The sequence below is a fragment of the Bos mutus genome, chromosome 17, assembly GCF_027580195.1.
Source record: "Bos mutus isolate GX-2022 chromosome 17, NWIPB_WYAK_1.1, whole genome shotgun sequence".
Lineage (NCBI taxonomy): Eukaryota > Metazoa > Chordata > Mammalia > Artiodactyla > Bovidae > Bos > Bos mutus.
In genome coordinates, this window is record NC_091633.1 from 18263841 (window position 1) to 18277605 (window position 13765).

The 13765-nt window shown below is 40.8% G+C and overlaps 1 protein-coding gene across 1 annotated transcript; it reads left to right on the top strand.

Moving 5' to 3' along the window:
- Positions 1-1092: 1092 nt before the first annotated feature.
- On the top strand, positions 1093-11905 carry ARPC3 (actin related protein 2/3 complex subunit 3). Its single transcript, XM_005901228.2, has 7 exons — positions 1093-1245; positions 3869-3968; positions 6465-6541; positions 9771-9839; positions 10617-10743; positions 11101-11195; positions 11685-11905. The coding sequence occupies exons 1-7, from the start codon at positions 1240-1242 to the stop codon at positions 11745-11747; spliced, it is 537 nt and encodes a 178-aa protein (XP_005901290.1). The 5' UTR covers positions 1093-1239; the 3' UTR covers positions 11748-11905.
- Positions 11906-13765: the final 1860 nt, after the last annotated feature.

Genomic DNA, 13765 nt, shown 5'->3' on the forward strand with positions numbered 1-13765 from the left:
GGAAACCTCTAATAAGGAATGTGAAGAAAAGAAATAATGAAAAGGAGCGTGATTGTGGGGCTACTTTGCTCCCATCAAAGAAGCCTCCTCTTGTGTATTAGTCACTCAGTCGTGTCCAACTCTCTGCGACTCCATGGACTGTAGCCCACCTGGCTCCGCTGTCCATGGAATTCTCCAGGCAAGAATACTGGAGTGGGTTGTCATGCCCTTCTCCAGGGGTTCTTCCTGGAGAACCTTGAACCCCGGTCTCCTGCATTGCAGGCAGATTCTTTACCATCTGAGCCACCAGAGAAGACTATCTTTACCATCTGGGACCACCAAGGAAGTCTCCTCCTAAAAGGTGCACTTTGGCCAGAACTTGGCTTTTAACCTGAGGTGCTTTCCAGTAAAGGTTAAGAATTCCTTAGCTTTTAGTATGTTCCAGGCATGTAAGTTCTAAGCACATTCCATGCAATTCATTTCATCCTCACAAAACTGATGTAATCACTGTTATCTCCATTTTCAGATGAGGAAAGTGAGGCATGGAGGTTAACTTGACCAAGGTGACACAGCCAATAAATGTTGGAGCTGAATTCAAACCCAGTTTTTCTCAACCATTACACAAAGAATCGCAGTACGTAATCACACAAGAGTAATACACAAATACACAAATCCCTTCTGTGATTGTTTTTTCCTTTTTAAAATCAGTGGATTGAGTTCATTCTTTCACTCAACACATATTATTGATGCTTATCTTGTACCGTCCTATTACAGGTATAGGGATATAAGCAGTGAACACAACAGACAATCCTTGCATTTTTGAGGTTCATACGAAGGGACGGAGACAAAATCCAAAAGTAAAACATAAAAGAATCATAAGAACTGAGGGAAAGGGGAATGAAGTGGGACTGAATTTAGGATGACCCAGGGAATGCTACTGAAAAGGTGATCTTTGAGAAAAAACAAAAGAGATGATATATCTAGGATTCTGTAACCCCGAAATCAACCTCATTCCCGCGCACACTTCACGCAGGCGCGATTCTCAGAGCCCCTGCCTAGGGCTCGAGCGCCCCCTGGTGCCCTGTCGGATCCGCGCAGCTGCAGCGGCTAGCTACGTACTGCGAGGCCGGAAGTGCGGCGTCCTGCCCTCGCCCTCCCCTTCCGGCTCACTTCCGCCTACCCCGCCCCGGCTGCCAGACCGGAACCGCCGAGCTCTAACCAGATACTCTTCGTTGGGGTGGAGACCCGGGCGCCTCCAAGATGCCGGTAAATGGGCCAGAGTGGGGGTGTCGGGAGACGGCGGGGATTTGAGAGAGTCGCGAGAAGTCTTGCGTGCGCTGAGAAAAGTGGGCCGAGGAGGGCAGAGAGAAAGCAGGGGCCTGAGAAGGGGAAAGGCAAGAGGAGAGGGGCCGGCCTCTGTGGGATTAGGGCGGCTCGGGGATGTCGGCCGGCAGTGGAGGAACAGGGGATGGCAGAGTGGGCCAGAGACCCGGGGCGTGCTCAGGAGACCGCCACAAGTCTGCTCTCTCCTGTCCAAGCTTGATCCTTTTTATCGCTTTTTGTGCCTTTCCCCATCCCCCCGATTCCAGCGGGGTTCCCAAAGCCTCACTAGAGCCGCGAAGGCAAGGGGTGCCCTTTTAATTTCTCATATCACAGCTAGGGCCCGGCTTCTTTTTTTTTCCCCTGTAGACCCACTTCCTCCTTCCCCTCTGGAGGCGGGTCCCTTATGCTGCCTGTCGCCTGTCCGACCCCACTTCCCTGACTCCTCCTCTTCTGTCGCCCCGCCAGTGGCTGCCACCCCTGAGCCGCTGGGTTTAGGGCTCTCCGAGCAGGTGCAAGGTCCGCGCCTAGTTTCCAAATGTTTGTTTTCATGTGCATCAGAGTAGGAGTTAAAATTGATGGTGGTTTGGTTGTTGTTAATTTCTGACAGCCGCAGGGGTAGATTTAGCACCATCTTGGTCTCCATTTTGCAGATGAGGAAAAAGCATGTTGAGTAACGTGATGTTTAGCATCTGCTGCATGCCAAAGCACTATTATAGCAGTGAATAAGGCCAACAAATCCCTATTCTTAAGAAGTTTACATTCTAATGAGGAGACATAATAAATCTGTAAATGTAAATAAAATAAGGGGGATTGTTTCAGATAGTGACAAATGCCTTGAAGGTAATAAGTGGGTAACAAGACAGTATAGCTAGTGCAGGGGAGGATAGGGCTGCGTTAGATGAAGCGTATCTGTAATAAAAAGGAGCAAATCATAGTTATATGTTTCGTAAATCCCATAGCTACCGTTTGACTCCTGATGCATGTCAGGAGTTTGTATAAATTATTCCCTAATTAGTCCTCAGTGATTATGAAGTAGATATGTTAGTGGTTTTTCATGTTGCAGAGGAGGAAGTTGAGGCTCAGAGAAGTTAAGTAACTTGCCTAAAGGTGCACACTAGTGTGTGCAACACACCAGTATGTGTGTGTGTGTTGTGTGTGTGTTGGGGTGTAGTAGATTAATAATGTTGTGATAGTTTAAGGTGAACAGCAAAGGGACTCAGCCATACCTATGCACTATCTATTCTTCCCCACACTCCCCTCCCATTCAGGCTGCCACATTACAATGGGCAGATTTCCATGTGCTGTACAGTAGGTCGTAGTTGGTTATCCATTTTAAATCCATTTTCACATAAAGTGAAAGTCACTCAGTTGAGTCTGACTCTTTGGGATCCCATGGGTCCTACTAGGCTCCTCTGTCCTAGGCAAGAATCCTGGGCTCCTCCTCTAGGCAAGAATACTGAAGTGGGTTGCCATTTCCTCCTCCAGAGGATCTTCCCAACCCAGGGATTGAACCCAGGTCTCCTGCATTGCAGGCAGATTCTTTACCATTTGGGCCACCAGGGAAGCCCTTAAATACGTAAGCACACTAGTAAATCTTTTTTTTTTTTTCACACTAGTAAATCTTGATAAAGCCAGATTTTAAGCCAGAACCCTGATGCCTTGTACTCATCATTCCAGGTGCACAAAGAGCACCCTTGACTTCCCCTGTGATCACTTACTTATTATCTGTCTCCTCTATTCACCCGACAGAGCCAGGGCTGGTCTTGCATGCCAATATTTCCACATGCCTTGCACACAGAAGGTACTTAGTAATCTTTTGATGAATGAATGAATAAATGACTGGGGCCCATGTTGTCTTAGAAAAAGCCAGACATCTTGTAAAATGCCGAACTAGAAATTGGCCTATAAATTGTTCTCATAAATGTGATTTTTTTCCTCCCTCCTCTAACTCACATCCACCCATTGAAAACAAGTATATATGTTTTTATTTTACAAATGTGGAAATAGGTTAAGAGAAGAAAAGTGATGTCTTAGTCAAGAGGCATAAAGCCAGGAAGTGGCAGAGCTGAAGAGCCAGTGCTTGGACCAACAGCTAGGTTGCTGGGTACCTTTGATTTATATAGTGTTTGCCTATTTCTATAGTGTGAGTACCCCACCAGTTACCAATGTTCTGTCACCAAATGTGAAATTGGAAGGGAAGCACAGTAGCACCTTATCATTAAGTGTTTCCACCGTAGGTGCAAAAGACATAACTAACCTTAAGATCACAGACATTGGTAAAATAATTTTAAAATAGGAGATAATGAAAGTGTTAAATATTTATTACCTTTGTTTTTAATATAATTTATTTAATAGAAAATTTATATAATTTTATTTTTAATAATGGTTGTGTTCAACAACCAGCTTGCCTCAAATTTTCTCAGAATTACTCAAACTTTGGTAGTTTTCATGAGCCAGTTTATCTTGGATGAGTTATTCTTTTTTTTCCTTAAGGAAAGGTACTTGTTTGCCCCAGTGACATTTGCTCTCTTTCTGCTTCTGTGTTCTACCTGGCTTGTCCCTACAGGCTTACCACTCTTCCCTCATGGACCCTGACACCAAACTCATTGGAAACATGGCACTATTGCCAATCAGAAGTCAGTTCAAAGGACCTGCCCCTAGAGAGAGTAAGTCAAAACCCCTTTCCATTACTTTCACGTTTTGGTATGAAACCCTCTGATGTTAGCACATCAGGGAAATACTTTCTCAGATTGCTCTTGTATTTTCTATTTGCTTGATGGATATTGTGCTTTCCACCTTCTCAGATCTTGGGTAGATGTTGCATTTAATAGGAAACTGTATTACTGCTGCCAGTTTTTCTGGGATATTTTGTTGAGAGGGAAGAGGAAATGTGCTTAATTCTCAACACTCTTCCTATCATCAGTCAGTTCTTACTAATCTAATGCTGCTGCTTCTATAGAACATCGTGTCCCCATCCTTTCTGTGTCATCAAGCTGGAAAAAACAAAGCGTGTTTTAACCTCTTTCTTTATCTAAATCTACTTCCTTTGTCCATTCTTCAGGATCCCAGTTTTTACCAGTATCTCAGTCTTAAGTGTCCTGTATAACATTATTCATTTCTTCTCTTGCTTTTCTGAATTTTGTATCTTTTGCTTTCTTTCTTGGCACTCACTTTTTTTTTTTGGAGCTTTTTTTTTTTTTTCCCTCTGTTCAGAACGCCTCATTCTTTTCAGATACTATCTGAGACTCTTCTGACGACATTCTGAGATGTTCTGCCAACAGTGCAATTTGTGTTATATTAGACATGGTTTCCCTGCAGCCAGGAAGGGTCTGCGCTGAGCTCCATTTGTGGTTTCCAAGACCATAGTTTAGATTACTAATTTTGTACTGACCCTGTCTCCATTCTTCTGGCCAGTTTATTTGACTTGACTTCCTCTTAATTTGGTTTTGTTTTCAATACCAGTTTAACGCTCAGTAAACTTAATAAATTTGGTGAGTCACCACACTCTTGTTCTGAGATGGGAAAAAAAAAGCCACCAAAAACAGGAAAAATAATGTAAAAGAATGACATTATTCTTTTGCAGAGGAAGAATAAGGATCAGTGTTTGACCAGATTACTTCCCAGATTGTGACAAAATACCATATAGTATATCAGAAGACATAATTGACCAAGGATGAAGTAAATTTAATTACCACCTTTGCAATTCTTGGGCCCTTGAGAAAGAATGGGACTGCAGGAAACTGGAACTTCATGATTTCTATAGTTAAAAGTGACCTGTTACTCTTCCCTAGAGGGCTGGAATAGGACTGACTTGGAATTATGGAGAAATATAAGCCTGTGCTATGGACTAAGTAACTGTTAGCATTAATCTAGTTATTTACATTCAACAGATATCTTTTGAACACCTTGTATATACCAAATGCTCTTCTCTGTTCTGAATCCTATCAACTGGCCTGAATCCTATCAGCTAGCCTCTTTCCCTTCCTCTGCAGCATGACACTAGAGCTAGCTGGTTTTTGTAAGCACTGTGGGATCATAGAAGGAAGTTTCTTTTTTGCAAATAAGAGACTAGATCACAGGGAACATAAGCCTAGAGTTAGAATTCTTTTGGGGACTTCTGTGGTGGTCCAGTGGTTAAGACTGCACACTTCTACTACAGGGGGTGTCAGTTCGACTCTTGGATGGGGAACTAAGATCCCACATGTCCAAAAAAATTTTTTTAAAGGAGGGGAAAGAAAAGAGTTCTGTTAAAATTCTCCAGCAGGGGAATGGGCAAAGATAAAGACAACTGGATTAGAGTACGAAAGCTTCTGCATTTCTGCTGTGTGAGAGGGATAGCAGTCAGGGTTGCAGAATGAAAATAACCGTTTCTGCATTGCTAAAACCAGCTGCCGGATATCGAGACCCTGGGATTGTGACCTTTTTAAAATAAAAAAAGGAAAACCCAAAAAAAGCCAAAGAAATTTTGTAATGAGATCTGTCTTTGTTACAGCAATACTTCTGGTTTTTCTCAGTCTCTAGCCACCTTGAACAGATTGTACATATTTGAACTCACAGTTTTTGTAAAAAGAAAGATGTATATGTGAATCCCAGTACATTCCTAAATGAACAGCTGAGAGTTTTTTCCCCTAAAGCTATAGTATGTAAGTTCAAATAAAATTGTATGGAATTCTTTGTATTGGGTTGGCCAAAAAGTTCGTTGGGGTTTTCTGTAACATCTTTTGGAAAAGCCCGAATGAACTTTTTGGCCATCCAAATATTTTTAAGAAAGCAATTTATGAAATTTAGTCTGTGTCTCAGTCTGTTTTTGTAAATGCATTGAGAAACGTCTGGAGTGATGTTCACCAAATGCTGAGAGTGGTTATTTCTGGGTAGTGAGATTAGGGTGACAATTACTTTTTTTTTCCTGTGTTGATTCATTTGTTTCTCTAATGAGCATGTATAATTTTTATAAAGACAATAAAGCTGTCTGAATAAACCATGTGCTTATTTTTCTAGAAATTTTTTTTAAGACTTTGTTTCAGTAGCCTGATTCTATGTTATTCAATTCCAAAGCCACTGACTGTTGAGCTTTAATTTTTTTTTTTCTTTATGGCTTTTTAAATGTTATGTTTTACATTGGGCTAACATCCTCTGCCTTTCTCCCATCCTGCCCTGCTTAGCAAAAGATACAGATATTGTGGATGAAGCTATCTATTACTTTAAGGCCAATGTCTTCTTCAAAAACTATGAAATTAAGGTAAAGTACAAAACTTTTGCTCTTTAGTTTTCTGATGGGGATAGTATGTACTTGGCAGTCAGAGTTAATGTGAGGAATAAGTACAATGAAATTAGATTGTGTGATTTTCGAAATCCAGAACAGTGCCTAATTCTGTGTTACTCTTAGTTCACCATGGTTTTGCAGACACTGTCTGAGGGCCAAACCTGGCCTACCACATCTTTTTGTAAATTTTACTGGAACATAGCCATTTGCATTTGTTTACACATCACCTATGGGTGCTTTCATGCCACAATAGCTGAGTTGAGTAGTTGTGACAGGCTGTGGCTCACAGAGTTTAAAATATTCTTTGGTCCTGTACTGAGGAGATTTACCCTTGTATAGACACTTTTTTGTATTTATTTACTTAGCAGTATTAAGCACCTATTTTGTACGAGTCCAAAACCAAAATTTGCATGTGGTTTTTTACATACATCTGTGTCCTGGACCCTTCCCTCAACCTCATAGTTCTTGTGATCTCAGGAGGAAGGGAGAAGTGGAAGTGGGTAGAAAAGGAAAGGGAGAAATGGAAAGAAGTTCTCTGAGATGCTTCTGTGAGCAAGTTACAAAGAATGTCAATAAATCTTCTTAATAATGTTCTAGATTATGGAATTTCAGTTCAGTTCAGTCGCCCAGTCGTGTCCGACTCTTTGTGACCCCATGGACTGCAGCACACCAGGCTTCCCCCTCCATCACCAACTCCCGGAGTTTACCCAAACTCATGTCCATTGAGTCGGTGGTGCCAGCTCAACCATCTCATCCTCTGTCGTCATCTTCTCCTTAAGCCTTCAATCTTTGCCAGCATCAAGGTCTTTTCAAATGAGTCAGTTCTTCGCATCAGGTGGCCAAAGGATTGGCGTTTCAGCTTCATCATCAGTCCTTCCAATGAATATTTAGGACTGATTTCCTTTAGGATTGACTGGTTTGATATCCCTGCAGTCCAAGGGACTCTCAGGAGTCTTCTCCAACACCACAGTTCGAAAGCATCAATTCTTTGGTGCTCAGCTTTCTTTATAGTCCAACTCTCACATCCATATATGATTACTGGAAAAACCATAGCCTTGACTAGACGGACTTTTGTTGGTAAAGTAATGTCTCTGCTTTTTAATATGCTGTCTAGGTTGGTCATAACTTTTCTTCCAAGGAGTAAGCGTTTTTTAATTTCATGGCTGCAGTCACCATCTGCAGTGATTTTGGAGCCGGAGAAAATAAAATCTGCCACTGTTTCCGCTGTTTCCCCATCTGTTTGCCATGAAATGATGGGAACGGATGCCATGATGTTAGTGTTCTCAATGTTGAGCTTTAAGCCAACTTTTTCACTCTCCTCTTTCACTTTCATCAAGAGGGTCTTTAGTTCTTCACTTTCTGCCATAAGGGTGGTGTCATCTGTATATCTGAGGTTATTGATATTTCTCCCTGCAATCTTGATTCTAGCTTGTGCTTCATCCGGCCCAGCGTTTCTCATGATATCCTCTGCATATAAGTTAAATAAGCAGGGTGACAGTATACAGCCTTGATGTACTCCTCTTCCTATTTGGAACCTGTTGTTCCATATCCAGTTCTAACTGTTGCTTCCTGACCTGCATGCAGATTTCTCAAGAGGCAGGTCAGGTGGTCTGGTATGCCCATCTCTTTCAGAATTTTCCACAGTTTATTGTGATCCACATAGTCAAAGGCTTTGGCATAGTCAATAAAGCAGAAATAGATGTTTTTCTGGAACTCTCTTGCTTTTTTGATGATCCAGCAGATGTTGGCAATTTGGTCTCTGGTTCCTCTGCCTTTTCTAAAACCAGCTTGAACATCTGGAAGTTCACAGTTCATATATTGCTGAAGCCTAGCTTGGGGAGTTTTGAACATTACTTTACTAGTGTGAGATGAGTGCAATTGTGCAGTAGTTTGAGCATTCTTTGGCATTGCCTTTCTTTGGGATTGGAATGAAAACTGACCTTTTCTAGTCCTGTGGTCACTGCTGACTTTTCCAAATTTGCTGGCATATCGAGTGTAGCACTTTCATAGTATCATCTTTTAGGATTTGAAATAGCTCAACTGGAATTCCATCACCTCCACTAGCTTTGTTCATAGTGATGCTTCCTAAGGCCCTCTTGACTTCACATTCCAGGACGTCTGGCTTTAGGTGAGTGATCACACCATTGTGATTATCTGGGTCGTGAAGTTCTTTTTTGTACAGTTCTTCTGTGTATTCTTGACACCTCTTTTTAATATCTTCTGGTTCTGTTAGGTCCATGCCATTTCTGTCCTTTATTGAGCCCATCTTTGTAGGAAATATCCCCTTAGTATCTCTAATTTTCTTGAAGAGATCTCTAGTCTTTCTCATTCTGTTGTTTTCCTCTATTTCTTTGCACTGATCACTGAGGAAAACTTTCTTATCTCTCCTTGCTATTCTTTGGAACTCTGCATTCAAATGGGTATATCTTTCCTTTTCTCCTCTCTTGGAATCCAACAGAGTGTGAAATCTTTATTTGTAGACTCTTGGACAATAAACTGTGATCTAAACAGTCTGTGATGTTATGGATGTTTCTAATCTAATGCATGGTCTTAAGTGTGGTGTTAGTATTAAAATTCCACCACATTTCATTCTCTCTCGAATATCATAGACTCTTAAAAATAGGGAAAAGTGTAGTTTGTTTACTTAAAATTATAAATCTATGTAAAATTTGACCTGAAGTACGTGCCACATTTGATTTGCATCCATTTGTCTTCTCCACATTTTCCTTTGGGTCAGGTCAAGAGTTGGACTTTTGGAGCTCTTCAGGAATAGGTCAGTTGTGAAATAATTGCTTCCTCCTTTAGAGTCATAAATATTTCTATCCTCGGCACAGATCCTGAAGTGAAAGGGCTTTTAAAGATTAACCAGCCATATGGTTCACCTCAGGTTTTCCAGGCGGCTTTGTTAGCTCTCCTTCCTAGAAGGAGAAGTTACTGGTACAACTTCTCAGGAACCCAGGGCAAGGGGAGCTGAGGAAAACAGGGGCAGCTGCACAGCTCAGGGAGGAAGCTGGTGGCTGCCTCCCCAGGAGCAGACAGAGGGCTTGAGAAGATTGCATTTGGAGAATGGGAATTTTTGATGGTGTGATAACTGTGCTCTCAGTTTTCAGTTAATAAATCAAAAGACAAAGATTGAATTTTTTTATTATAATTAATTATTGCATTTTGCTCAGGACTGTTTTTAAGTTTTGTTTTCTTCCCATAGAATGAAGCCGATAGGACCTTGATATATATAACTCTCTACATTTCTGAGTGTCTAAAGAAACTCCAAAAGGTAACTAAGCCTGGATGATCATTTGTCAGGAACACAATAGGTGTTTAGACTTGTTGAGACTTTAAGGAGAAATAGAAAATATTTCCTCTGAGAAGAAAATCTCAATGTAGATGTCTAAACTTACAGTAGTTGACTAATGAGAAGATAAGGATGATGGTGTTTTAATGCTTTCCATATATTTTTCCAAGACAGAAATCTTGACCAAAATATTCTTTTTTAAGCCCACGGCTCAAGGGTTCTTAACCTAGGGTCTGGGGATAGAATTCAGGGGTGCATGAACTTGAGTGAAGAAAAGATTACATCTTTTCACTAACCTCCAACTGAAATCTAGCATTTACTTTAATTATTAACGTAGACAGCAGCCCACAATAGCATTAGCAATACCTGTGACTTTCTGCGGCATTTTCATACTACATTTATAATTGAAGATATTTTGAAATTTTATTTACATTCATTACTGCTTCAAAATTCAGGTGTTAGGTCCACTGCTGAGTCTTGTTATTTAGTGCATTAAAGAGCACATGTGTGGCTATGTCATACATTTGCTTTTTTAAATATTGTAATTATTGTATCTCATTATAATTGGATTCTTGTGTAGTCCTGTTTTATCTTACTCATTTAAAAGGTTAGTTTGAGGAGAAGCCTACAGGCTTCACCAGATTACAAAAGGGCACAAAAACAGAACCCCAGACCTAGCCACTTAGACTAAAAAACTGCAAATTGAAATGTTATATCCCTTTCCCCTACGTTTGTGTATATAATTTTTTTTTTTTTAAGTGCAATTCTAAAAGCCAAGGCGAGAAAGAAATGTATACACTGGGAATCACTAATTTTCCCATTCCTGGAGAGCCTGGTTTTCCACTTAATGCCATTTACGCCAAACCTGCGAACAAACAGGAAGATGGTAAGAATGTCTCCTCCCCCTTCCTGCGTGGCACGTGGTTTTCTCCACTGGACTGTTTACCTGCCTCCTTTTCTGACTTGATTGTTGTACAGATTGAGAGTGGAATCGTTAGCTCATGCACTATCCTACTTTGTGAGAGTCACTGTCACAAAAGATCCTTGGCAACAAGCATGAAACGTAGAGAACCTTTTCGACCAAAATAAGTATAATCTTAAAACCATTTGAACTGCTGTTTCTATTTCTTATCCTGTTCAGATGTTGAAGAATATTGCCAAGGTCTGTGTCTAAATCAACAGCTAGCACATTTGGGATGCTTTCTCAAATATAATTTTTTATTTTACCTGCTCTTGATTTTAGAGGTGATGAGGGCCTACTTACAACAACTCAGGCAAGAGACTGGACTGAGACTTTGTGAGAAAGTTTTTGACCCTCAGAATGATAAACCCAGCAAGGTAAAAACTCTTTTCATTGCCTATATAGTTGATAAATCACCTTTTACCCTGTAGCCACTGTTAAACACACTAAGATATTTAGTTTTCACATTGCAGTGTTGCTTAACTTTGGTACCTTATACATGGTAGGAGTTCCCTGAGTCACACAGAATAATGAATTACCTGTAATAAGAAATTTTGGTTGTATGTTCTTAGATTGGGGTGTTATAAACCCGTAGAACAGGTGTTGTGTGAGACAGCTTTAATGTATTTATTTTGTTGTTGTAATTTTGAGTGACTTATGAGTCACTGCAGGAAAAAAAAGAAAGAGAAAGAAAGGAAGAAAGAAAAAAAGAAAATTTTACATGTACCTTCAAAGAGCTTATATAATGTAAGGGCTGCCAGACCACTATTTAGTTTTCTTGTTAAGTAAATTCATATTCTACCCTTACCTTGACCCTGCACTGTGATCTGACCACCACTGTTCCTTGTTTTGTCCCCCCTTGTTAGTGGTGGACTTGCTTTGTGAAGAGACAGTTCATGAACAAGAGTCTTTCAGGACCTGGACAATAAAGGCAGCCTCGGCTGGACCCTGGCTCCACAGCCGTGGGCAGCATTCGCAGCAAGATGTACACAGTTCTTTGCCTTTATTTCGTAAAGTTTTATACAGAGGAGAGAAGAGCGTGTGTCTGTACTTGAAGAGCTCTTTATCAAGAATTTGGGGTGGGATGGGTGGGGAAGAATGAGTTGTTGCCTGGTGATTTGAAATGTCTGCGGTATTAAGCTGGTGCTTAATAAATAATAATAAAGAAATTTCTAACATTTCATGTCAGAAGAAATCCATTGTTTATCTTTTACATTTACATAAAAATTGGGGGGCCCGTATTCACCTTTTTCAAGTGTACACTTCAGCAGTTGATAATACATTGTTGTTGCTGTTCAGTCACTAAGTTATGTCCATCTCTTTGCAACCCCATGGACTGCAGCACGCCAGGCTTCACTGTCTCCCGAAGCTTGCTCAGATTCATATCCATTGAGTCAGTGATGCCAGCCAACTTTCTCATCCTCTGTCGCCCCCTTCTCCTCCTGCCCTCAATCTTTCCCAGCCTCAGGGTCTTTTCCAATGAGTCGGCTCTTTGAATCAGGTGGCCAAAGTTTTGGAGCTTCAGCATCAGTCCTTCCAATGAATATTCATGGTTGATTTCCTTTTATACACTGAGTTTTTCTCATCACCACTAATTCCAGAAGATTTTCACCACCCTAAAAAGATGTACTCTTTAGCAATCATTCTCCCCAAATTACTTTCCAACCCCTTCCTCCCACGGTCTCTATGGATTTGCCTTTTCTGGACATTTCACATAAATGGAATTGTAAAACAGGGGTCTTTCCTGTCTTGTTTCTTTGACCTAGGACAATGTTTTCAAGGTTCATCCATGTTATAATGTGTATCAGTACCTCATTCCTTTTTTTAAAAAAAAATTATGGTAAAACACTGCAGAAAGGTGACTGCAGCCATGAAATTAAAAGATGCTTGCTCCTAGGAAGAAAAGCTACGACCAAACTAGACAGCATATTAAAAAGCCGGAGACATTGCTTTGCCAACAAAGGTCCGTCTAGTCAAAGCTATGGTTTTTCCAGTAGTCATGTATGGATGTGAGAGTTGGACTATAAAGAAAGCTGAAGAATTGATGCTTTTGAACTGTGGTGTTGGAGAAGACTCTTGAGAGTCCCTTGGACTGCAGGGAGATCAAACCAGTCAATCCTGAAGGAAATCAGTCCTAAATATTCATTGGAAGGACTGATGCTGAAGCTGAAACTCCAATCCTTTGGCCACCTGATGTGAAGAACTGACTCGTTGGAAAAGACCCTGATGCTGGGAAAGATTGAAGGCGAGAGGAGAAGGGGACGACAGAGGATGAGATGGTTTAATGGCATCACTGACTCAACAGATATGAGTTTGAGCAAGCTCCGGGAGTTGGTGATGGAGGGGGAAGCCTGGCGTGCTGCAGTCTGGGGTTGCAAAGAGTTGAACATAATTGAGTGACTGAACTGAATGTATAATATTTACTATGTTTTAACCACTTTTAAGTGTATAATTCACTGGTATTAAGTACATACAGTGTTGTGCCACCATCACCACTGTCTGCTTCCAAAACTTTTTTGTTACCCTAAACAGAAACACTAACCATTAAACCCCAGGTACGTGTAACTCCCAGTTCCTGGTCACCTCTAATCTACTTTCAGTGTCAGAATTTACCTTTTCCTAGCACCTCATAGATACGAAATCAAATAATGTGTATCCTTTTGTGTCTGGCCTCTCAGCATAGTTGTTAAGGTTCATGTATGTTGTAGCCTGTGTCAGTACTTCATTCCCTTTAATGGCTCTGTAATATTCGATTATGTGGATAGACCTCATTTTATTTGTCCATTCATCAGCGTATGGACATCTGAGTTGCTTCTATTTTTTTTCTTTGGCTGTTAATAAGCAGTGCTGCTGAGAACATTCATGTACAAATTTTTGTGTGGACATAGGTTTCCATTTCTCTCAGTTACATACCTAGAAGTGGAATTACTGAGTCATATGATAGCTA